Genomic DNA, 25,257 nt, shown 5'->3' with positions numbered 1-25,257 from the left:
AGGAAAGAGAGAAGGAACATTCCTCAATACTGGCTGGAAATACGGTAAATCCCACGTAGGAAATGGCCACAGCCTATGAATCTTGCCATTTGGAAGGAAGAATAAGTTGGTCTTAAGTGCCTGTGCTTTAAATTCAGACAGATATGGATCTGGAGTCTAGCTCAGCCAACTTCATTCTGGGATTCTGTTTCTGATCAGTAAGACCTTACTGAGCATTAGTAAGTTTTAAAAGCTCCCTGGGTGATTCTAATGTGGAGCCTAGGCTGAATATCACAGCTGTAAACTTCCGTCTCCTCGTCTGTGAAATAGAGATTTAGAAAACAACTACTATGTCATGGTGTATTTTGCAAAATTCAGTACAATTATGCATGATAAGCACTTAACACAGACCCTGACCTAGAGGAAGCATTCAATAACTCTTCCATATTATTATTCTCTTAGAGCCCCAAATTATATATTTAGTCTCAGAAGGCGCCCTTCCTTAATATCTTTTACTCCAGAGGTCAGCAGTTGATTTCTGGAAAGGGCCAGATGGTAAATATTGTTTGCCTTGTGGGCTGTAGGAATTCTGTTGCATCCCCTCACCTCTGCTGTTGCAGTGTGAAAGCAGCCGTAGGCAGTATTTAAACCAATGACAGTGTCTGTGTTCCACGGAAATGTCATTTATGGACACTGAAATTTGCATTTTATATAATTTGCACCTTTTCACCAAGTATTCCCCTTTTGATTTTTTTTTCAGTCATTTTAAAATATAAAAACCATTCATGGCTTAGACTGTCCAAAACAAAGCAGCAGGCAGGATTTGGCCCACGGGCTATAGTTTACTGATCCTTGTTTTACTCTTCTCCCTTACTGTTTTTTTCATGTGATAAAGCGGATGGCAAGGTTCCTGAAATTTTTATATGTTCCTTTGTTAGTTTAGGATTCTCTCTAAATTGTCTCAATTTCTCTCTCCCCCTCCTTTTCTCTCTCTTTCTTTCTCTCTCTCTCTCTCTCTATCTCTCTCTCTGTCTGTCCCCACCGACCGCTGGCCATCTCCCTCTCTCTTTCCTTTCCTCTCTCTTTCTCTGCCTCTCTGTCTTTCTCCCTGGCACACTGCTGTGCCACACTACTACGGATCACACAGGCAAAGGTCTGATGCCAGAAATAGGCCCAGGACCTATCTCCCAAAACCCTGGCACAAGATCAGTGGTTTCCACCAAATTCCAAGCTTGTGCTGAGACTTTTCAAGCCGTCTCCTAGCAACCGCCTTCTGTTCCTTCTCCCTTTGTGGCCCCCTGTCTCCACACCCCCTGCCATTCAAACTTCCCTTACAAAGAGGGCTGGGGATCCCAGAGCTGCTGTAGTGGGGTAAACCATCTGCAGCCCCCTCCCCCAAGACTGGAAGCTTCTCTTGGTCCTGGGATGTTAACTGGTCTTGCCATGCCTGCTCATCTCTGGAGTCTTGGGTTCTGGTCTGCAAAAGGCTGTCCGTCTGTTCCAATTTACAGTCCTTCCTTGGCACCCAGTACCCAGCATGTCACTGGTCCTCCTTCTTTTTATTTTATTTGTTTTTTTATGTCTTTAAATCATATAATCAGAAGACTGGATTTTTTTTTTTTTTTTTTTAATCCACAAGCAAAATAAAACTAAGAGTGTTAGAAAATACAGGAGAATAAAACACCAAACAATACTAGAGGGAAAAATCTTTGTATTTGCCTCCTTGGGAACTTGTATTTGTCTAGGGCAGATGCTGAGAAGTGGCATTGCTGGATCCCAGGGCGTGTGTTTTTTATATTTTAATAGACATTCAAGAGTAGTTCTCAAATAAGATTTTATTAATAAATGCTCCCACTGGCAGTGATTGAGTACCCTAATCTACAGCCTCTCTGACACTCAGTGTAATCAAACTGCTGTAACTTAATTAAGGATATGTACATTTTTTGTTTTAACAGATAAGGCTAAATTGCCTTCAGAATGTAAACTGACTGCTCTCCTTTACACTTCCCACAGCGATATGCCTGTTTCTGTACCTTCACCAGCACTTGATATTATCAGATTTTTTTTCCGCTTTACCACCCCAGTGGATGAAAAGATACTGTTGATTTTAATTATTTTTCTCCTTACAATTAAAATTAAGTTGGGTTTTTTGTTTGTTTGTTTGTTTTTGTCTCAGCCTCCCAAGTGGCTGGGATTACAGGCATGCGCCACCACGCCTAGCTAAGTTTGTATTTTTAGTAGAGATGGGGTTTCTCCATGTTGGTCAGGCTGATCTCGAACTCCGGACCTCAGGTGATCCACCCGCCTCAGCCTCCCAAAGTGCTGGGATTACAGGCATGAGCCACCGCGCCTGACCAACAGCTCTTTTATTTGTAGATAGAGAGGCTGCTGGGGCCAAGGAGGAGAGCCAAGGCCCCTCCACAGAGCAGTCCTCGTCTAAGTACAGAAGAGGTTTGAATTGCAGAGTTGTGAGTGGAGATCCAAAATGCATTCTCCCCATTGGGAAAATCCTCAGGGAGATTTTGTGTTTCCCCACACGCTCGCCGAGCCAGCTAGCTGGATGTTGGATTCTCTGCTTTTGGCTGGGATTCTTTTGGCTCAGTATGATAACACTGTCTCATGCTGATCAGAAGCCGGGCAGTTCTGTATGTCTTTCAGAAGTCAAGATGGGAATAGAGATAAATTACTACTTAACAAATGCAGCCTATTTGTCACACCAAATCCTTCCAACCTTAGAGTCCAAGGGAAATGGAGAGTTTTAAGGACTATCACCAAAAGTCTCTTCAGCAAATGGTGTTGGAACAATTAGATATTCATATGGAAAAAAATAAACTTGGATACTTATATCATGTATAAAAATTAATCTGTGGCCGGGCACGGTGACTCAAGCCTGTAATCCAAGCACTTTGGGAGGCCAAGGTGGGCAGATCACGAGGTCAGGAGATCAAGACCATCCTGGTCATCCTGGTGAAACCCCATCTCTACTAAAACTACAAAAATCAGCTTGGTGTGACGGCACATGCCTGTAGTCCCAGCTACTCAGGAGGCTGAGGCAGGAGAATGACGTGAACCAGGGAGGCAGAACCGAGATCGCACCACTGCACTCCAGCCTGGGTGACAGAGCAAGACTCCATCTCAAAAAAAATAATAATAATAATCTCAAATGGGTTATTGAGCTACACAGAAAAACCTGAAATTATAGAAGTACTGAAAGTGTAAAAAAGAAACTGTTCAAAACTTTGAGGTAGGCAAAGATTTCTTAGGACATAAAAAGCACAAACTGTAAATGAAAAAAATCTGTAAATTGGGCTTTATCATAATCAAAAACTTATGATCTTTGGAAGACACCACTTAGAAAATGAAAAGGCAAGCCACAGACTTAGAGAAAATCATGCAGTCCACATACCTGACAAAGGATTCATAGCTCGAATATATTAAGATTTCTTACAACTCAATAATAAGACAACCCAATTTTTATTTTTATTTATTTATTTGTTTATTTTAAGACAGAGTTTTGCTCTTGTTGCCCAGGCTGCGATCTCGGCTCACTGCAATCTCCACCTCCCGGATTCAAGCGATTCTCCTGTCTCAGCCTCCTGAGTAGCTGGGATTACAGGTGCATGCCACCACGCCCGGCTAATTTTTATATTTTTAGTAGAGGTGGGGTTTTATCATATTGGTCAGGCTGGTCTCAAACACCTGACCTCAGGTGATCCACCCACCTCAGCCTCCCAAAGTGTTGGGATTATAGGCGTGAGTCACTGTGCCTGGCCAACAACCCGATTTTTAAGGGGCTGGAGATTCTAACAGACACTTCACCAAAGAAGATGGTCATAAAATGCATGAAGAGTTTCTCAACAAGAAAATACAAATTAGGCCAGGCTCAGTGGCTTACACCTGTAATGCTCACACTTTGGGAAACTGAGGCAGGAAGATTTCTTGAGGCCAGGAGTTCAAGATCAGCCTGGGAAACAAAATAAAACCCCATCTCTGCAAAAGATTTACAAAATTAGCCAGGTATGGTGGCACGTGCCTGTAGTACTAGCTACTTGGGAGGCTGAGGTGGGAGAATCAACCACCTGAGCCCATGAGTTCGAGGCGACAGTGAGCTATGATCATACCATGGCACTCCAGCCTCAGCCTTGGCGACAGAGCAAGACCCTGTCTCTAAAAACAAAGAAAAAAGAAGAAAATGCACATTAAAACCCAACAAGATGCAAGTACACACCCAGTAGAGTGACTAACTATAAAGACAAATGACACCAAGTGTAGTGAGGAACTAGAACTCTTAGAACATTGCTCAGGGGAAACATAAAATGGCAAAATCACTTTGGAGCAGCCATTTGTCCGTGTTTTTTGTTGTTGTTGTTGTTGTTTAGACAGAATCTCACTCTGTCACCCAGGCTGGAGTGCCGTGGTGCTATCTCAGCTCACTGCAACCTCTGCCTCCTGGGTTCAAGCAATTCTCTTGCCTCAGCCTCCTGAGTACCTGGGATTACAGGTGCCCACCACCACGCCCGGCTGATTTTTGGATTTTTAGTAGAGACGAGGTTTTACCACGTTGGCCAGGATGGTCTTGAACTCCTGCCTTGGCCTCCCAAAGTGCTGGGATTACAGGTGTGAGCCACCACACCCAGCCTGTTGGTGTCTTAAAAGGGTACATTTACACTTACTGTATGACCCAGTAATTCTGTTATCTGTTAGGGGCTGATTTGTATCCCCCCAAAATTCATACATTGAAGCCCTAAACCCCAGTACCTCAGAATGTGACTGTATTTGGAGGTAGGGCTTTTAAAGAGGTAGTTAAGTTAACATGAGGCCATTAAAGTTGGGATGGGACCTCATATGAGTATATTTGGACACACAGACACCAGGGATGCGCATGCACAGAGGACAGACCATGTGAGCACACTGTGAGAAGGCAGCTATCTGCTAGCCAGGGAGAGGGGCCTCAGGTAAATCAAACCTGACACCTTGAGTGTGGATTTCCAGCCTCCAGAGCTGCCAGAAATCAATTTCTGTTGTTTAAGCCACCTAGTATGTGGTGTTTTATTTTGGCAACCCTAGCAATATCCAACAGAAATGAAAACCTATATTCATGCATAGACTTATACATGAATGTACAAGAAGCTTTATTTATACTTGCTTGGAAATGTAAGTAATCCAAATGTTCATCAGCTGAACTCTCTTTCTCTCCTTCCTCCTCCTCCTCCTCCTCTTCCTCCTCCTTTTCCTCAACCACCCACCTCATGCCAAGGTTTGGAACCCCTACCCTGGGTGCATTTAAAGGCAGATGAACAGATCTAAATATGTTGCAATATATCCATCCAATGGAATATTAATGATAAAAAGGAGTGAACTGTGGGCATGGTGGCTCAAACGCCTATAATCCCAACACTTTGGGAGGCCAAGGTGGGTAGATTGCTGGAGTCCAGAAGTTTGAGACCAACCTGGGCAACATACCGAAACTCTGTCTCTACAGAAAACAGGAAAATTAGCCAGGTGTGGTGGCACACACCTGTAGTCCCAACAACTCAGGAGGCTGAGGCAGGAGGATCACTTGAGCCCACTGGTGGAGGCTACAGTGAGCCAAGATGGTCCCACTGCACTCCAGCCTGGGTGACAGAGTGAGACTCTGATTCAAAAGAAAAAAAAAAGGGAGGAATGAACCGCTGATGCATACAGCATCATGGATAAACTTCAGAAACGTTATGCAGACACAGAGAAGTCAGAGACAAAACAGCATATATTGTCTGATTCTATTTACATGAAACTCTAGAAAAGTCAAACTTAATCTATAACAACAGCTAATCGGTGGCTGCCTAGCGGGAGATTAAACTGGGAAAAGGTAGGAGGGAATTCTGGTGAGGAATGGAATGTTCTACATCTCAAGTGCAGTGGTGGTTACATAGGTGAATACATTCGCCAAAACTCATCAAACTGTACACTGAAAATGCATTTTGTTGGAAACAAATTATGCCTCATTAAAAATTTTTTGTTTTGTTTTGAGACAGAGTTTCACTCTTGTTGCCCAGGCTGGAGTGCAGTGGTGCGATCTCGGTTCACTGTAACCACCACCTCCCAGGTTCAAGCGATTCTCCTGCCTCAGCCTCCTGAGTAGCTGGGACTACAGATGCACACCACCATGCCTGGCTAATTTTTGTATTTTTAGTAGAGATGGGGTTTCACCATGTTGGCCAGGCTGGTCTTGAACTCCTGACCTCAGGCGATCCGCCTGCCTCGGCCTCCCAAAGTGCTGGGATTACAGGCATGAGCCACTGCGTCTGGCCCCCCAAAAAATTTTTTTAATGTATCCTCAATCATCAAAAGGATTGGAAGCCCTCCCTTGGATGTACTTAAAGGCAGGTGAACAGAGGCAGAGTGGCTTCTGGGTAGGTAACCAAAGTGCTTTGTCATCACAGGAGGTACGAGGAGACCAGTGAGAATGAGGCAGTAGCTGAGGAAGAGGAGGAGGAGGTGGAAGAGGAGGAGGAAGAAGAGGATGTTTTCACTGAGAAAGCCTCACCTGATATGGACGGGTACCCAGCATTAAAGGTAGGAAGGGCTGGGGGGATGGAAGGGCTGTTGCGGAGAAAGAGCCTTCAATTCTCGTGCTGAAGCAGTCAGAAAAGACTCAGAGCTAAGTCTTGGCCTCCAGCATCAGGGCACAAGCCCTCACAATGGAGTCACCTCTGGGTCATTCTGGTGATGGTAAACCAGGAGAGGCCAACTCACCCATCTCTTTTCTTCTGCCCTCTGCATTTTCCCTGACTTCTCTGGATAGAATTCAAGCCTTGCAGTCAGATGGGTTTGGGTTCGAATTCTGGTTCTGATACTCCCTGGCTGTGTAGTCTTAGGCAGATGACTTCATCCCTCTCAAGCCTCCATTTTCTCATCTCTAAAATGGGCACAATAATACCAACCTTGCAGATAGGCTCTGAAAATGTATTTCTTCATGTGGGTCTGCCCATAGTGCAATAGGAAAAAAGGCCAGACTCCCTTTACTGCCTGCTCCCCTGCTGCACTAGGGTCACATGTTACAGCAGGATTCACTCTCCACAGACAGCTGGCTCCAGGACTCCTGGAGCTAGAGCACCTGCCGTGTTTGAGCGAGGCTGCAGCTGGAGTACCGTACAGAGGTGCCTGGCCACGGCGGGTGCAATAGGATCTGGGCCCCAGTTCTAACTCCTCCACACCAAGGGGGCATCATTTTGCAATTTCTCCAGCCAGAGTGGGTGCCCTTTCTTAAAATTATATAAAGGCATTATTTAGGCTGACAAAGGTCCTGCATGTAGGTGTTTTTGTTTGTTTATGTTTTCCTGATGACTACTGTGCACGGGCAGTAAAAAACCTGATGGGTTGGTTTTAAAAACAAGACTAGCTGGTTGCCTTCAGAATTCAATGAAAGCAACTGTAGTACTTTGCCAGGGCTGTGGAAGCCTTGGGTGTGGTTTTTCAAAATGGACTTGGTTTATAGGTTTTGAGAGTGTGACGTCCAGGACGTTGGACATCACACTCTCAAAACTTTGAGACACCTCTACTGCTCATGTGAGTTTGTTTGGAGGCTGACTGTGCTCCCACCAGCCCCCAACCACACGTGCCACAGAGGGATGGGGGTCGGTGCACCCAGCCTTGGGTACTGTCCTGACTTCACCAGGCTGAGCTCATCTAGCAGGGCTAATGCCAAGGAAACCCTGGTGTGTCTGTGGGGAAAGGTGAGGTGACAGGAGGGAGGAGAAGCAGCTGAGTGGTCTCTGATAGGTGGCTGAGACTCTGTGAACACTAGTGGCTTCAAGGTGTGACTTCTTCCTCAGGTGGACAAAGAGACCAACACGGAGACCCCGGCCCCATCCCCCACAGTGGTGCGACCCAAGGACCGGAGGGTGGGCACTCCGTCCCCGGGGCCATTTCTTCGAGGGAGCACCATCATCCGCTCTAAGACCTTCTCCCCGGGACCCCAGAGCCAGTACGTTTGCCGGGTAAGTGAGCGTGCAGACCCCTTCTGCTCCCCTCAGAGTAGCCGAGAGCCTCACACAGGGCTGGGTGCAAAGCCCGTTACTCTCATGTTATTGGGTGACTTCGGGCATGTTAACACCGCAGAGTCTCAGTTTCCTCAGGTGGGCCTACTTTATAGGATTGTTTTAGACAAGCAATAGAAAAGGCTTGGTAGTTAGTACTTGGTCAATGTTACTATAATTCCAACCCACTGACTTCTTCCTTGTTCACACTCTGCCCTGCCCTCCTGCAACCACTTGCTGAGATCAGAGGGGGACCCCTCAGTGTCCCCGAGACACACAGGCGTTTCTTTCCCACCTCCAGGGCAATTCTAGGGTGCAGCCTGAGGCTGCCAAATTACAGCAGATCTGTATTATTTGGCTTCTAGTTTGTTTTATTTTTTTAATTGAACCTGCTGCTAACATTTAAAACTTATTAAAAAGGTGGCCAGATGCAGTGGCTCACACCTGTAAGCCCAGCACTTTGGGAGGTTGAGGCAGGAGGGTCACTTGAGGCCAGGAGTTTAAAACCAGCCTCGTCCACATAGTGAGACCCTGTCTCCACCTAAGAAATTAAAAATTAGCTGGGCATGGTGGCATGCACTTGTAGTCCCAGCTAGTGGGGAGACTGAGGCAGAGGAATTGCTTGAGCCCGGGAGTCCAGTGCTGCCCTGAGCCATGTTTGCACCACAGCACTCCAGCCTGGGCAGCAGAGTAAGACCTGTCTTTAAAAAAAAATTATTTTTAACCTAAAGGGCAATTAAAAATAAAGCCGGGCAGAGTGGCTCATGCCTGTAATCCCAGCACTTTGGGAGGCTGAGGTGGGCAGATCACTTGAGGCCAGGAGTTCAACAACAGCCTGGCCCACATGTTGAAACCCTGTCTCTACTAAAAATACAAAAAATTATCCGGGCATGGTGGCGCATGCCTGTAATCCCAGCTACTTGGGAGGCTGAGGCAGGAGAATCCTTGAACCCGGGAGACGGAGGTTGCAGTGAACCGAGATCACACCATTGCACTCCAGCCTGGGCGACAAGAGCGAAACTTGGCCTCAAACAAATAAAATAAATAAAATAAAATAGGAAGAGTTTGACATAAAATTCCAGTTCTTCTTGAAAAAAAGAGACCGTATGTCACCACAGACCACACACAATTGGCAGCAATTGGCTGGCACCAAGGTGGGGGCAACTGTCCTTAGTTGATGGAGGTGGGGAGCTTTCCAGTCCACTCTGCCCTCTACCTGGCCCTCTTTACCTGTTTCATTTGCCCACCAGCTCCTGTATACCCAGAGGAATGTACAAGCCCTGCAGTGGTCTTTGTTCCTTCATACCCTCATTTTCCTTGCTTTCCAGTTCCCCTACCCCTTCCCCTTCCTAGGCCAGCCCACCTTCCTTCATTCTACCCTGCATGGGGGGTCTCAGTGTTTACTGAGTCTGAGGGGTCATGCTTTTGCTGGAGCTACAGAACCAGCCCTTGCTCCTAACCTTCCATGGGGCAGCACAGATAAGACATGTGCCTACCTTACCTGAATCCTGGGTTCCAGTGATAATATCCTTCCTTCCCCCACCATATAGAACCACTGAATAATAACTAGGCCCTCAACAGAACCTTCCTGCCTAATGTCCCAAAAAGTTGTCACAGAAGGGGAGGCCTGTGGAGTCCACACTTGGTTCTCTGCCTGCCATTTACGTGACTATTGTTATGGAGGGAAGGGGAGAGGAAGGGAGGGGTCTCATTATCTGAGTATTCAGTGTTCAAGGCCTACAAGTATATAAGATTGATTAGAGAAGCTCATTTCTTTATAATGTGAAAATTTTACTGATTGACTGGCTGCTTGTCAAATGAGTCTTCATGAAAACATTCCCTGCGGTCCCTCCTAGGAGCAACATAAACCTCTCCCTTCTGTGGTAGAGCCCTAGCTAATTGTTTGAACTTGTAAGCAGCTGAAAAGATAATGCAGGTAACAATGCATGTTGGCTTCATATCTTGCGCAAGGTGCAGGATTTCCTGAAGTCACTGAATGTGATGTTGAGCTTCCTAAATCATAGGTAGAAGATGCTGCAATTAAGCTGGCTCACAACTGCAGGAGAGAAAAATCCAATCGGTGCTTCTCTACTAAAAATACAAAATTAGCCAGGTATGGTGGCTCATCGCGTGCCTGTAATCCCAGCTAGTTGGGAGACTGAGGCAGGAGAATCACTCGAACGTGGGAGGCGGAGGTTGCAGTGAGCCAAGATCGGGCCATCGCACTCCAGCCTGGGCAACAAGAGTGAAACTCTGTCTCAAAAAGAAAACATGAATAATTTGAATGATTTAGAAAAGCCCTTAAGACAATGGATAACCCTCTGCATTTTTGGGGGGCGGGTTGGGGAGTAGAAATTACTGCCATTATGAACGTGCAGTAGAAATCAAACACAGAGAAGAATGTCACTCATTAGAAAAATCTCACCAAAAAATATTAGTGTTTCACTCGTTCTTTTTCATCAGGATTAGAATGTGGTTGTAATTTTGTTAAATGGGAAATATAAAATAGAATAACTTTGGTGAAATGTTTATCTTTTCCACCTATAGACTCAACCTCAAGCATTTTTCCCCAGTGTTTTCTATAAAATTCTGGTTCCCTGTTTAAATGGATTTACTTTTAAGTGACCCTTTTCTAGGATTGGCATCTTCAAATAACAAAAAGCACCTGTCCTAATTAAATAAGCATCTGTAACACACCAAGCACTATGCTTCCACTTCCCATATTTTATTATTCGTACCATTTCTAACCCTGCAAGATCACAAATTAAGAGATTCCCAGTCAATGGAGATCACATGCCACAGGTAGAAAGGGCCTTTTTTTTTTTTTTTAGCAAAGTAATGTATTTTTCCTTCTTTGCTTTCTAGCTGGCCCACTTCAGTTCAAGCTTATGTCTCTTTTTATAAAACTTACTGAAGGCTACAAGATGTAGCCAAGAGTACAACATCATGAAGATTTTCTATCATTTCCTCTAAAACTCTGCAGGCATGGAGACTGTCTGCTGAGGTATAGCAGGGAACTGTTTAACCCTTTGTTTTGCACCCACAAGATGAGCATTACCAAATTTCCAACAGAGACATGCTGGGGCTATGCTATGCCTCCACCCTGCCCCCTCCACAGCCAGCTCCACGTATCTCAGTCTGTAACTGATAGCATTCTACTTCCTGCCTATACAGGTCAGGGTTTTTCATTGCAAGCAATGGAAATGGACAGTGAGCAGTATATGCAGGAAAATTTGGGGGAAAGTAAATTCAGGAGCTCACACACTCATCATAAGGCTGTAGAACCAGCCTCAGAAATCAGGACCTAGGAAGGCCAGACCACAGCCAAAATTATACCACAAAGCCAATCGGGTGACACCTTCACCAATGCTGCCACAAAACCTGGCCCCAGCCGGCCCCACTGCTGCCCCTGGCATTCAATATTTATGCCTCCACCAGTTTCCTGTCCCAGCTGGCATGTAAGCTCTGGTCACTGCTGCCACTGCCACTACTTACCATTAATGGCTTTTCCCTGAGATAACAACAAACCTGGCACATCTGTAGAATGAAGGAGAGAAAGAGTGGCCTGTTTCAATTCAAGAGGCATAGTAACAGACTTGGATGCAAGTCACCAGGTTGTGATTCAAGGCCTGGAGCATTTGTATCCAACTGACAGAGGCTAGTCCTGTGCCTGCCTCTAGCTGCAAGGGAGGCAGTAAAAGCAAGGTTCTGCTACTTTCAGCTTCATCATTGGGGGGTGGGCTTTGTTTCCCACCAAGTCATAAGGTGGGGTTTTCCCACCCACAGGATGGGATTTCAAATGCTAATCAGCAACACTTCGAGCACCCGCAGCCAAAAAACGTATTTTCTGTGTCATCTAATCTTACAGCCCTGCAAGGTGAGTTGTGTGAACACCATTTTATGGACACAGAAGCTAAGACTCAAAAACTCAAAGCACTGTGCTCTAGGTCACACAGCTACTAAGTGCAAAGCTGGGAGTCCAACTCCAAAGCCTGCAGCCTCTTTGTTGCTCAGAGCCACCTCCTGAGGAGCTTCCTCTGGCCTCCTTGGGTCTGATTGTGAGTAGCCCCTTATGCTGGCCTCTGCACAAAAGGCATCCCCTGCTGAGTGGCTCCCTTGTTTGGTCTTCATCTCTGCCTATGTCACTTGGTTAGTTTCACTATCTTGAGTTCCCCTACTGAACTTGAAGTCCAGGGGCCATGAATTACCCTTCCTGCAGCTCTCCTCAGCCCCCGTGTATTCATCTGAAGTGCTGCCACATTTTTGGGTTGATTGACTTTGACCAAATGGACACAGCCTGTCCTAAATTCTCATTCCTGAACTAGTTTCCTGTGACTCTAAATGATTTCACTACTCTCTGCATCAGTATGCATTGAAGTATCTTTATATTAGAGAAAGCTAAATTCAAGGACTTAATGTAGCTTCTGTCTCTCTTTTATATAATACAGTCTTTAACACATAAACAACTACAACTTAAGGATCAATTATCCCGATACCCATTTCTGGTCGGTAGGACACATATCCTTTAAGTGCCACCACTGGATTAAAACAATGTAGAATAGGCCGGGCGCGGTGGCTCAAGCCTGTAATCCCAGCACTTTGGGAGGCCGAGACGGGCGGATCACGAGGTCAGGAGATCAAGACCATCCTGGTCTAACACGGTGAAACCCCGTCTCTACTAAAAAGTACAAAAAACTAGCCGGGCGAGGTGGCGGGCGCCTGTAGTCCCAGCTACTCAGGAGGCTGAGGCAGGAGAATGGCGGGAACCCGGGAGGCGGAGCTTGTAGTGAGCTGAGATCTGGCCACTGCACCCCAGCTTGGGCGACAGAGCAAGACTCCGTCTCAAAAAAAAAAAAAAAAAAAAAAAAAAAAAAAAAAACAATGTAGAATAAAAGGCTGGGCACAGTGGCTCACACCTGTAATCCCAGGATATTGAGAGGCTTAAGTGGGAGGATCACTTGAGCCCAGGAGTTTGAAACCAACCCAGGCAACATGGTGAAACCTTGTCTCTACAAAAAATACAAAAATTATCCAGGCACAGTGGCATGTGCCTTTAGTCCCAGCTACTTGAGAGGCTGAGGCGGGAGAATCACTTGAGCCCGAGAAGTCAAGGCTGCAGTGAGACGAGATAGTGCCACTGCACTCCAGCCTGGGCGACAGGAGTGAGGCCCTGTCTCAAAACAAAAACCAAAAAAAGAAAGAAAAGAAAAGAAAAAACCCCCTTCTGGTACCACATGCAACCAGTTTACATGAACCTACCCCAGTTGTCAAGATGGCACACCCTTCCACCTGCACATTAGTTTCATCTCTGAGCCCTAACTGCAGGCTGGAGCCAGGAGAGCTGGTGGCCTTGGAACCAAACAGACTGGGCCTTGAACTCTGGTTTTGATGCTCTCTAGCTATTCAACTTTACAAGCTTCTTAATCTCTCTGGGCCTCAGTTCCTATCACGTTAGAATTGTTTGAGGATTAAATGAAACTGTCACTAAAGCACCTGGCATGCAGCAGGTGCTCTCTCCATGTGGCAGTCATTATTTTTACTATTCAGCGTCTGGTGCTGGTTGAGGCCCTGCCTAGCCCAGTGGCTATTTCATCAGTCTGTCCCTGGAGTTGCTGTGTTTGTCAGCTTAGCAGGACTATTAATATCATTATCACAAGTAATTATCAATAACCACAGAAACAGCTTCTCAAGAGACCTGCAGCAGTGAAATGACAGCTGCTAGACACACAAGCACAATAGCATCGGCCTCTGGCAACCCCACCGACTTTGGAAATAGGACTCAGAAAGAACTCCCCACCCTGCTCCCACCTCCCAGGGGTGCTGTCATCCTACCCACTCTCTCGTGCTCCTCGGGGGACGGGACACACTCTCAATACAGAAGCTTCCCATCCTGACTGTAGGCCTGATTTCCGGTCTTAGATGGGGAATACTAGCCGTCCGGGGGGAGTATAGATAACTCAGTGATTGAGGGGATGCCTACGGGAAAGTTACGATCTGCCCCATTATCTCTAAGGATATGGTCCCTGAGGCTTTGCCTTTAAGCTGCCCTTTTCTTTTTTAAATATCAATCTTGACAGCGGCTCCATTTAAGTCAGTAAAGGCAGTCTCTGTAGACACCAGGGAAGAGTTGATACAAAAATGCCCTTCGTGTAGTAGGTCAAGAGGGCAGTATACACTGAAGTCACACTGCCCAGTGTCCAGCCCTGCTGTGCGACTGACCAGCTTGCCAACCTTGGGCCAGTTCTGCAACCCCTAAGCTTCTGTCACCTCATTTGTGAAATGGATTTGCTCCTATCACATGGGGTTGTTGGAAAGGTTCAATGGGATATTCGTGGCATTTAGCATCCTGCAGATACTAGCATGGAGATGAAGCAGTGTGCGTCATGCATACTACATGCTCAATGAATGTTCACTTATAAAGAAAGGAAAAGTCAGAATGAAACCCGGAACAGGAAAGTCTGGGCGTTTGCGGAAGGAGAGGAAGGACTGTGCTGGGCGGAGGAACCTGACCTCCCTCTGGGCTTCAATGCACCTTCCGGAATGCACTCGGACCATGTTTAACATTCCGTGACTTTTCTCTTGCAGCTGAATCGGAGTGATAGTGACAGCTCCACTCTGTCCAAAAAGCCACCTTTTGTTCGAAACTCCCTGGAGCGACGCAGCGTCCGGATGAAGCGGGTAAGAGTCACCTCGAAGCTATTTTTCTGCTCCTCCCCCATTGCCCCAAGCCCTGTGTCCTGCACACACGTCTCCTGATGGCTGGCCATTTCTCCTCAGCCACTGGCTTGAAAAATGTTGCTCTCGCAAGCATGCTGGTATTTGCGAACAGATGTTTGTGAACTATGAGGCCTGTGTAGCCACTGGGGAAGGTGCCAAAGGGTAAATGTATTTGTCTTATTATGACAAATAGGTTAGAAGAGGAGTGTGTACACTTGTCCTTGCCTTCCTAGATAGAAATCAAAGTCAGTAAGAACTGACAACCCAGCTGGATGCAGTGGCTCACACCTGTAATCCTAACAGTCTGGGAGGCCGAGGTGGGAAGATTGATCACCTAAGGTCAAGGGTTCAAGACCAGTCTGGCCAACATGGTGAAACCCCATCTCTACTAAAAATACAAAAATTAGCTGGGTGTGGTGGCGTGCACCTGTAGTCCCAGGCTGTACTCGGGAGGCTGAGGCAGGAGAATTGCTTAAACTCAGGAGGCGGAAGTTGCAGTGAGCTGAGATTGTACCACTGCATTCCAGCCTGGACAACAGAGTGAGACTCCGTCTCAAAAAACAAAAAAAGAACTAACCAACCCAACATGTCACAGTCATCAGTCAGAGAGCATCATCTGACAGGAGCCTTCCTCATACAAGACTCTGCTCAGTGTGTCTGTCATCCAGGCCCCGTGACCCTCCTGCTGGCAGAGAAGCTGGGTGCCTCTGAGCACCAGCCTGAAGCAGGGAAGCCCACAGGGAAAAGGTTGCAGATTTGCCCTGCAGAAGCCTCCCGGCCTTTCCTAGTGGAGACTGAGTTGAGCGATCCGGATGGGGTGGGGGTAGGCAAAGGAGCGACCCCTGATTTGTGTTTGACCACTAAGGACTGCAGCAGATGCAGGGGGCCCTCCCCACTTTGGGCTTTCAACACAAGTTTAAAGCAGTTCTGTCTAATGAGTTTGCAGAACTGGAAGAAACCAGGAGCCAGAATGTCAGAAAGAAAAAAAGAAAGAAAGTGAAGCAAAAGAGAGCATGGAGGGAAAAGATAGTGCCAACAGCCCCCAGTAGGGGCAGGCACCCCCCTTCTCCTGCACTGCTTGCTGACAGCCAGAATCTGGTCCTTTGCCTGACATCCTACATCCTAACAAGTCTGAGGGGTAGCTGGAGAGAGCAAGAGAGAGACAGCAACGCAGGAGAGACTACGCAGGGAAGGGAGAGTGTGTGGGTGTGGGAGAAAGTGGACGTGGCCTCAGGTGACAGAGACAACCAACTGCCCACTCTGGGTCCCCCACCCCAACCCCCTCTTCTGTAGCTGGCTTGTACTGCAGTCTCTGGAGCACCAAAAGTTACCTGGGGAGCTTGGTGACAATGCAGATTGCAAGGCCACACTTCTGACCCTTTAATTCAGGCAGCTGGCATGGGCCCTGAAAACCGCATTTTAACAAAGCTCCTTAGGAGTTTCTGGAGCAGATATTCATGATCCACCTCTGCAGAAATGCCACTGATCTCCTACTTGCTCCCCCTGCATTTCCCACAGCTCCCTTCTAAGGCAGGCCCCCCAGAAGCAGGCCCCCTTCATCACCCCCTGTTCCCCTTACCCAAGAGGATGACTTACTAAGGGAGCCCCTGATGGTGGGTCTAAGCCCACATTTCCCTCGGGTCGGGAGAGTCCAGAGGCTGAGCCTGGGCCCTTGGGCACTGCTCCTTGCTTCCACGCACTGCCTGAGCTGTTCTCTCTCTACTGCAGCCTGCCCAGCTTCTGAGACTGGACATGGGTCAGATGAAGCAAAAGAATCTTTATTTGTTGCTCTGAGTACTTGAGCCATGTAGATCACTCAGCTGAATTTCCTTGATCCTGCTCGTTTTTAAGCACAGAGCAGACCACGTTCAACCTAGAAGAGTGTTCTAGAAATTCTTCCTAGAGCTGTCTTATGTTCCTAATAGTATGCTTGCCAGCCTTGCAAAATGAGACTAGGTCTTATGGTAATGCTTCTTATGCTGTGTCTGAGATCTCCTTATTGGTCATTGTATTTGTTTTCTATTGCTACATAACAAATCACCACAAACTTTAGCAGCCTAAAATAATACAAATGCCTTACCTCACAGTTTCCGCAGGTCAGGAGTTCAAGCACAGGTTAGCTGAGCCCTCTACCCAGGGTTTTAGCAGGCTGAAACCTCTAAGTGTTAAATGGCCACATCCTCATCTGGAGGCTTGACTAAGGAAACATCTGCATCCAGGCACTGCCTCCAGTTGTTGGCAGAATTTATTGCCTTGTAGTTTCTGGCTAGCTGTCAGCTGGGGGGTTGGGGGAGCATTTTCAGCTCCTAGAGGTCACTCTCAGGTTTTTGCCCTGTGGTCGTCTCTATAACATGCTTTATTTACTTCTTCAAGGCCAGCAGAAGAGCCCAGCCAGGAAAAGCCCAGGCCGTCTTTTAGGGGCTTACCTGATTAAGTCAGGACCACCTGGAATAATCTTCCTTTTGATTAACTCAAAGTCAACTGATTAGTGGGAGTGATAGTTCATATTCACAGGTCGCATTGGAATTGAAGGAGAGGAGATTATACAGGGCATGTATATTAGGAATGGGATTTGAGAAACCATTTTAGAATTCTGACTCCCATAGTCATGAATTACTGTTTTTTAATCATTAGTGATTTGTGATGGGAGGAGAGTTAATGGTCGAATTAATCAGGGTCTTTTACGTATAGATAACTGAAGAAACTAACTCAAATACAGCTTAAAAATGAAAGAGGGAATTGTTGTCTAATTGAATGAAGAAATCCAGGATGTTGAACTACCTTCAGGCATGACTTGATCCAAAGTTTGAAATGATGTCATCAGGCCTCAGCCCCCTTCTCATGGCGTTGCTCCCTCTGTGCAGCTTAATTCTCAAACAGGTCACCCCACAAGTAAAGATGATCATGATTAGTCCCAGGTTTATATCCTGAAGGCTTAGCAACGTCGGTGTAAAGACACTGCCTCTTTTCCAAGCAGTTCAGCAAAGTGCCAGAATGGAGTATTAATGGCTGGGCTTTCATAACATACTCACCTCTGAACCTGTCACTGAGATTCAGATTGGCCAGGTTCAGGTCACATTCCTATCCCTGATGCCCCACACAAAGCAGGTGGATTGAGTGCAGAGGAGGAGATCTCCAAGGGAAGGTGAGGGCATTGTTACTCTAAGGCTAGGGAAACAAATGCTGGACAAGCAGAAACGATAGGGGCCCATTACAGGAACACAAAATCAAGAAGACATGACTTCTGCCCTTAAGCGGGAACAGACCTGTATTGGGGAAACAACTTCAGAACAGTACAGTGACGGGAATCAATAACTGAGAACGTACATATGGAGGGTGCTGAGAGTACTGAAGCTGGCACAGTGTACAGAGAGGGCGGGTGGGGACTGCAGCCAGCTCCCTGAGGTGGAACTTCAACTTTACCACACATGCCCACCCTATGGGACTTAACCTCTGCAAACCTCCTCGGTGCAGATAACCCTCAGGACCTCCTAGGTTTGTGAAAATGAAACGAGGTTATGGAAATGAAGTGCTTAGTACCATTCCTGGGACATAATAAATGCCCAGTAAACATGAGCTGAATGAGAGAATTCACAACAGGCTTCCCAGGGAAGGGGAAGCCCCATTCGAAAGGAGTGGATGCCTACAGGTAAAGAAAGAGAGGGTATTTGAGGGTCAGAGGAAGGGGCTGGGTGGGCTCACTGGGCAGAGCTCTAATAACAAGAGAAGCCATCCCCACCCCCACAGCCTTCCTCGGTCAAGTCCCTGCGCTCCGAGCGTCTGATCCGCACCTCGCTGGACCTGGAGTTAGACCTGCAGGCGACAAGAACCTGGCACAGCCAACTGACCCAGGAGATCTCGGTGCTGAAGGAGCTCAAGGAGCAGCTGGAACAAGCTAAGAGCCACGGGGAGAAGGAGCTGCCGCAGTGGTTGCGTGAGGACGAACGTTTCCGCCTGCTGCTGAGGATGCTGGAGAAGCGGGTGAGTGCAGCCTCGAAGGCAGGGGAGCCCTGCGGTCTGCCCCAAAGAGTCAGGGACCACTGCCCCAGGGGAGAGAGGCCAGAGCTCATGATGCATCCTACAGTTCCCACCACAGCTTCCACTGAGGGTGTTCCACCCATCACTCGTTCCCATCAGCAGAGGGATCCAGGAATCCCTTTGCCTACTCGACGTTATGAACCTTTCACCTGGCTGCAAGGCCCATTTACTGCACTTGTTGATGTGTTTTTGTATGCAAGCCCTTACTGTTCACACATGTACTCATCATGCAGCTCTTCATGAAATACATTGGGGACCCAATCTGTGCCACAGCACACACTTTAACAGAGTAACAATAGGACACTGACCTGCCTCGGTGCCTGCCCAGGAAATCCCACAGGGCAGCCCTTGCCAAAGGAGGAGAAGGGCTGGTCACACCAGGGCCTTCTGCTAACAAGCGTGCCCTGGAGTACAAGTCTGCTGGCACCTCTGCCCTGCTATAATAAGTTTAAGGGATTTAGGGGTTGATCAAGGAGAAAAATATAACCTCAAAATGGTGTTAGCACACAAGTTTTATATTAGCTGTGCTTTTTTTTTTTTTTTTTTTTTTGGAAGACATGTTTTCTCTCTGTCGCCCAGGCTGGAGGGTGGTGGCATGATGGCTCACTGCAACCTCTATCTCCCAGGCTCTATCGATCCTCCCACCTTAGCCTCCTGAGTAACTGGGATGACAGGTGCATACCAATATGCCCGGCTAATTTTTGTATTTTCTGTAGAGATGGGGTTTCACCACGTTGCCCAGGCTGGTCTCGAACTCCTGGGCTCAATCAACCCACCTCGGCCTCCCAAAGTGCTGGGATTACAGGCGTGAGCCGGCGTGCCTGGCTTGCGCTACACTTTGACAGGTTTGCATGCTGGGGAAGCCCCTCACAGCATGAGACCTTCCAAAGGTGCTGGGGGCTACTGCCCGGTGTGGAGGAAGGCAAGGGAACTCCCAGGGGAGAGCTGGGGAAGAGGGGCCATCTAGGTTAGGTAGCTCTGCAGCACGATGGGGAGTCTCTGGGTCAGGGAACTCCAAAGCACAGCAGCAGCTGGGGGTCTCTTACAGGCCCAGGCTTTATCTATGGCTAGCAAATGTTGGGTACAATTTCACAGGGTATACAAAACTGGAAGGTTGTATATTTAATAGTTGCTTATTTGAGCTATATTTAAAACAACTGGAAGGGTAAAAATTTGAGTGTGGCACTAGCAGGCTTTTAAGGTCCCAACAGGTCCCGCACTGCCATGAAGAAACAATGTAGGGCCAGTATCCAAGGGCCATTCTCTACCCCTTTATGAAAAATAACACCTGCCACTCTGTGATCACCACCCACAGCAAGAAAGACCTTTGCTAGTTCTCTCTGCACACAGCCAGACTCGCTGAGAGTACCTTACAGAGGGTGCCTACCTGAACCGTCAGGACCATCAGCTGAAATCTCAGTGCTCAGGGCAGGTGGTGATGCCCTATGGCAGGAAGATGATGCTGGACTTCTTAGGCCTGGACTGATGTGGGAGCTTCAGACTGACTCTGGCAGCTCTGAAGTTCCAGAAAAGTTTATTTCTTTCTTATTTATACCCTGTTTACTTATAAACAGGATTATAACAAGAGCATTGAGGGGAAAATAGAAAATTGGAAGGCTTGATGGAAGAGAGGAAATAAATATATCCCAAACCTAAAGTAACCTAATAATAGTTAGTTATTATATTGATCTTTGAGCTTCCTGGTAGCCAAGGCAAAAAGAGATCAGAAAACAAGTGCCTATGTGCCCTACCTTAACACTTGATCTTAGTCAAAAGACTGAGAAGTAATACGTGCCCTGACTTAAGAAAAACAAACTGAGAAAACTTGACCTTTCAAATAGTAAAAAAAAAAAAAAGGTAACATCTATGACTTCTAACAAAGAACCATTGAAATGATGGCTTTATTTACCAAAATTCTGTCTTTGTGCAATGTTTTCAAGTATATGGTACATGGCTATTTTAGGGCTGTCTGTGGTTTGTTCTCAAAAGTGTTTGCATACATTTACATTAGGAGGAAGGGACATAGTGTTATACCCAAGCCTCTTAAGAACTACTGCATGGCGGCCGGGCGCGGTGGCTCAAGCCTGTAATCCCAGCACTTTGGGAGGCCGAGGCGGGCGGATCACAAGGTCAGGAGATCAAGACCACAGTGAAACCCCGTCTCTACTAAAAATACAAAAAATTAGCCGGGCGCGGTGGCGGGCGCCTGTAGTCCCAGCTACTCAGGAGGCTGAGGCAGGAGAATGGCGTGAACCCAGGAGGCGGAGCTTGCAGTGAGCCGAGATCGCGCCACTGCACTCCAGCCTGGGCAACAGCGTGAGACTCCGTCTCAAAAAAAAAAAAAGAACTACTGCATGGCTTGGGACTGGGTTTCTACCACTTCTTAGTAGTCTGACATTAAAGAAATTTCTTTTTTTTTTTTTTTTTTTTTTGAGACGGATTCTGGCTCTGTCGTCCAGGCTGGAGTGCAGTGGCCGGATCTCAGCTCACTGCAACCTCCGCCTCCCGGGTTTACGCCATTCTCCTGCCTCAGCCTCCCCAGTAGCTGGGACTATAGGCGCCCACCACCTCACCCGGCTAGTTTTTGTATTTTTTAGTAGAGACGGGGTTTCACCGTGTTAGCCAGGATGGTCTCGATCTCCTGACCTCGTGATTCGCCCGTCTCGGCCTCCCAAAGTGCTGGGATTACAGGCTTGAGCCACCGCGCCCGGCCTAAAGAAATTTCTTACTATGCTGGAGCCTCAGTTCCCTGGGTAAAATAGAGGTAATAATGTCTACCTTCCTGAGTGGCCTGAGGATTAGAGGTAGTACACATTTCACCAGGCAGCCCTCATCTCAATTCCTCAGATCCACACAGGTATTCTGTTTCCTGGCCCCAAAAATCTACTCACTCAAACAGATGATTTGAGCACTTCCCATTATGGTTCTGAAAGAAGTGGATCCCACGGGGAGCAGGAGTGAGGGTGCCATCCCTACAGGAGCCCCCTCTATTGTGATAGGGAGTTCTCCTTGCCCCTTTCTGGAGGACCCCTCCACTGACTCAGGGCCCTGCTTGCTTTGCCCAGCAGATGGACCAAGCAGAGCACAAGGGTGAGCTTCAGACAGACAAGATGATGAGGGCAGCTGCCAAGGATGTGCACAGGCTCCGAGGCCAGAGCTGTAAGGAGCCCCCAGAAGTGCAGTCTTTCAGGTAAGCAGAGGGCCCCGACAGCCCCCTCTCCCTTTCTCAGCCAACCCACGGCCTTAGTCTTCTGTCTGTGGTCTTACTGCTCCCATCCCTTGCTCACAGAGCACTGGCTTTCTCTGTAACAGATGTTCATCCTCCGCCAAGCCATCCCTGGCGATCCATGAGCTCTGCAGCACTCTTCCCCCGGCTGTCTTTATCAGTCCCCACACAACTCGAGCTAATTTGTTAGATCCTCTTGTTTAATGAATGAGCCACCTGCTCCAGCCTTTCCTCGTAGTGTTTTCATCACTGGTAATTGTGGAGGGTTGGCTGAATGATAAATAAGCCTGTGGGTGATGGATGCTCGCTGGGCCTCCCTGGCTCTGCCTGCCACCTGCTAGGATCCCAGGGAGGTGCTTTCTTGCCATGCTGGACCCGGATGTATTCTCAGAGGGTCCCAAATGCCATTTGGCCTGGGCCTCCCATCCACGGAGGCCCTAGCATTTAGACTTCTGATGTCCTCTCAGATAAGGTACACATGTTGTGTATGTGCTAAAAAAAAATTCCTTTGTGGAATATAAACATTTAAAATGTACATTTGTACAACTATCTTTGGGTATCTCTTAACTTTTGAACAAATTGAGAATCTAAAACAAACAAACATTGGAAGTGGCCAAAGGATCCTTTTAAACTCTGAGAAGCCTCTGATTTGATTTGAACTAAGGGTCATTGTTCATGCTAATGGTCTTTAAAGCAGTGGTTCTCAACCAGGCGTGATTTCTCCCCTTGCCCCTGGAACATTTGGCAATGAGCATGCATTTTGGGTTGTCGTAACTGGAGGTCAAGGATACGGCCAGCGTCTAGAGGGTAGAGGCCAAGGACGTTGCTAAACATTCTACAGTGAATGTATAGGACAGCCCCCATGACAAAGAATTATCCTGCCCAGAATCTCAGCAGAGTAAGGTTGAAAACCCCTGCTCCTGCTCTAAAGGGATGGTCTCTCTTATAGGGAGAAGATGGCATTTTTCACCCGGCCTCGGATGAATATCCCAGCTCTCTCTGCAGATGACGTCTAATCGCCAGAAAAGTATTTCTTTTGTTCCACTGACCAGGCTGTGAACATTGACTGTGGCTAAAGTTATTTATGTGGTGTTATATGAAGGTACTGAGTCACAAGTCCTCTAGTGCTCTTGTTGGTTTGAAGATGAACTGATTTTTTAGTTTGGGTCCTACTGTTGTTATTAAAAACAGAACAAAAACAAAACACACACACACACAAAAAAAAACAGAAACAAAAAAAAAACCAGCATTAAAATAATAAGATTGTATAGTTTGTATATTTAGGAGTGTATTTTTGGGAAAGAAAATTTAAATGAACTAAAGCAGTATTGAGTTGCTGCTCTTCTTAAAATCGTTTAGATTTTTTTCAGTTTGTACAGCTCCACCTTTTAGAGGTCTTACTGCAATAAGAAGTAATGCCTGGGGGACGGTAATCCTAATAGGACGTCCCGCACTTGTCACAGTACAGCTAACTTTTCCTAGTTAACATATTTTGTACAATATTAAAAAAATGCACAGAATCCATTGTTGGGGGGAGGGATTCAGAGGTGCATCCATGGATCTTCTTGAGCTGTGACGTGTTTTTATGTGGCTGCCCAACGTGGAGCGGGCGGTGTGATAGACTGGGCGGGCTAAGCAGCCCAGTCTATGTGGGTAACAGGCCACGCTGGTCTCAGATGCCCAGTGAAGCCACTAACATGAGTGAGGGGAGGGCTGTGGGGAGCTCCATTAAGTTTTATCTCCATCAATAAAGTGGCCTTTCAAAAAGAATCTTCCTCTTGCTCTCTTTTTCTTTCCTACCCCTCACTTCATCTGTTTCCCTGATTTTTGAGTCTCCCCTTTCCAGTCATTTCTTTCCCACCCATCCTGAGTCCTGGAAACGTTTATTTTTTTCTTTTGCCCACTGTTTTCATTTGCTCATTAAATTAAAATGACGGCTCGGCTCATTAGGAATCCACATGCCCAAGTTAGATTGGGGATATGCTCTCTGTACTGTTTCCTTCTATGGAATTCCACCCCACCCAATGAGAGCTGACTTCACCATTTCTTCATATGAGCATCATTCTGTGTCATCCCCAACCCAGGGGTAGTAGATGCTACAGCTTGTGCTTCATGCTGCTCCTGTGGCCCCTATCCCTACCAGGGTCTATTGCAGACAATCAGAAGTCAGCTTCTAACAAATAGCAACAGCCACAAATCTCTTCCTCCTTTCTCTCTGACATTACCCTGTGCAACTTTTCTCAAAGTCTGTTGCACCACCCAGCAAAGCATGTTGCACCAGCTATATCAGAATCACCTGGGGCAGCCTATTAAATATACGGACTATTGAGACCATCCTGGCTAACACAGTGAGACCCTGTCTCTACTAAAAATACAAAAAATTAGCTGGGCGTGGTAGTGGGCACCTGTAGGCCCAGCTCCTCGGGAGGCTGAGGCAGAATGACGTGAACCCCGGAGGTGGAGCTTGCAGTGAGCCAACATTGCACCACTGCACTCCAGCCTGGGCGACAGAGCGAGACTCTCAAAAATAAAAAAGAAAAAAAAGGGTGTGCCCAAGATGGCCGAATAGGAACAGCTCCAGGCTCCAGCTCCCAGTGTGAGCGACACAGAAGACGGATGATTTCTGCATTTTCAACTGAGGTACTGGGTTCATCTCACTGGGGCGTGTCGGACAGTTGACGCTGGTCCGTGGGTACAGCCCAACCAGCAAGAGCAGAAGCAGGGCAAGGCATTGCCTCACCTGGGAAGCTCAAGAGGGAAGGGAATTCCTTTTCCTAGCCAAAGGAAATTGAGACACACAACACCTGGAAAATTGGGTAACTCCCACCCTAATACTGCGCTTTGCCAAGGGTCTTAGCAAATGGCACACCAAGAGATTATATCCCACACCTGACCTGGAGGGTCCCATGCCCACGGAACCTCCCTCATTGCTAGCACAGCAGTCTGAGATCTAACTGCAAGGTGGCAGCGAGGCTGGGGGAGGGGCATCCACCATTGCTGAGGCTTAAGTAGGTAAACAAAGCCGCTGGGAAGCTTGAATTGGGTGCAGGCCACCACAGCTCAAGGAGGCCAGCCTGCCACTGTAGACTCCTCCTCTGGGGACAGGGCATAGCTAAACAAAAAGCAGCAGAAACCTCGGCAGAGGTAAATGCCCCTGTCTGACAGCTTTGAAGAGAGCAGTGGATCTCCTAGCACAGAGGTTGAGATCTGAGAACGGACAGACTGCCTGCTCAAGTGGGTCCCTGACCCCTGAGTAGCCTAACTGGGAGACATCCCCCA

The 25,257-nt window shown here is 47.3% G+C and overlaps 1 protein-coding gene across 6 annotated transcripts in view; it reads left to right on the top strand.

Annotated features, from left to right (window-relative positions):
• The window catches only part of WWC1 (WW and C2 domain containing 1), a 175,589-nt gene extending 151,841 nt beyond the window's left edge, over positions 1–23,748 (top strand). For 3 of the 6 annotated variants that reach the window (XM_050794634.1, XM_050794639.1, XM_050794640.1), the window contains 6 exons: positions 6,402–6,534; positions 7,794–7,958; positions 14,583–14,675; positions 18,444–18,695; positions 21,818–21,942; positions 22,928–23,748. In XM_050794634.1, coding sequence (XP_050650591.1) covers positions 6,402–6,534; positions 7,794–7,958; positions 14,583–14,675; positions 18,444–18,695; positions 21,818–21,942; positions 22,928–22,994 — 835 coding nt within the window. In that variant the 3' untranslated portion in view covers positions 22,995–23,748. The remainder of the gene's footprint in view (positions 1–6,401; positions 6,535–7,793; positions 7,959–14,582; positions 14,676–18,443; positions 18,696–21,817; positions 21,943–22,927) is intronic. The other 3 variants (XM_050794638.1, XM_050794637.1, XM_050794635.1) reach the window with 3 other exon arrangements.
• The last annotated feature ends 1,509 nt before the right edge of the window (positions 23,749–25,257 follow it).

Source organism: Macaca thibetana, chromosome 6, assembly GCF_024542745.1.
Source record: "Macaca thibetana thibetana isolate TM-01 chromosome 6, ASM2454274v1, whole genome shotgun sequence".
NCBI lineage: Eukaryota > Metazoa > Chordata > Mammalia > Primates > Cercopithecidae > Macaca > Macaca thibetana.
Note: the sequence above shows the minus strand (reverse complement) of the source record. Positions and strands in the feature narration are given on the sequence as shown.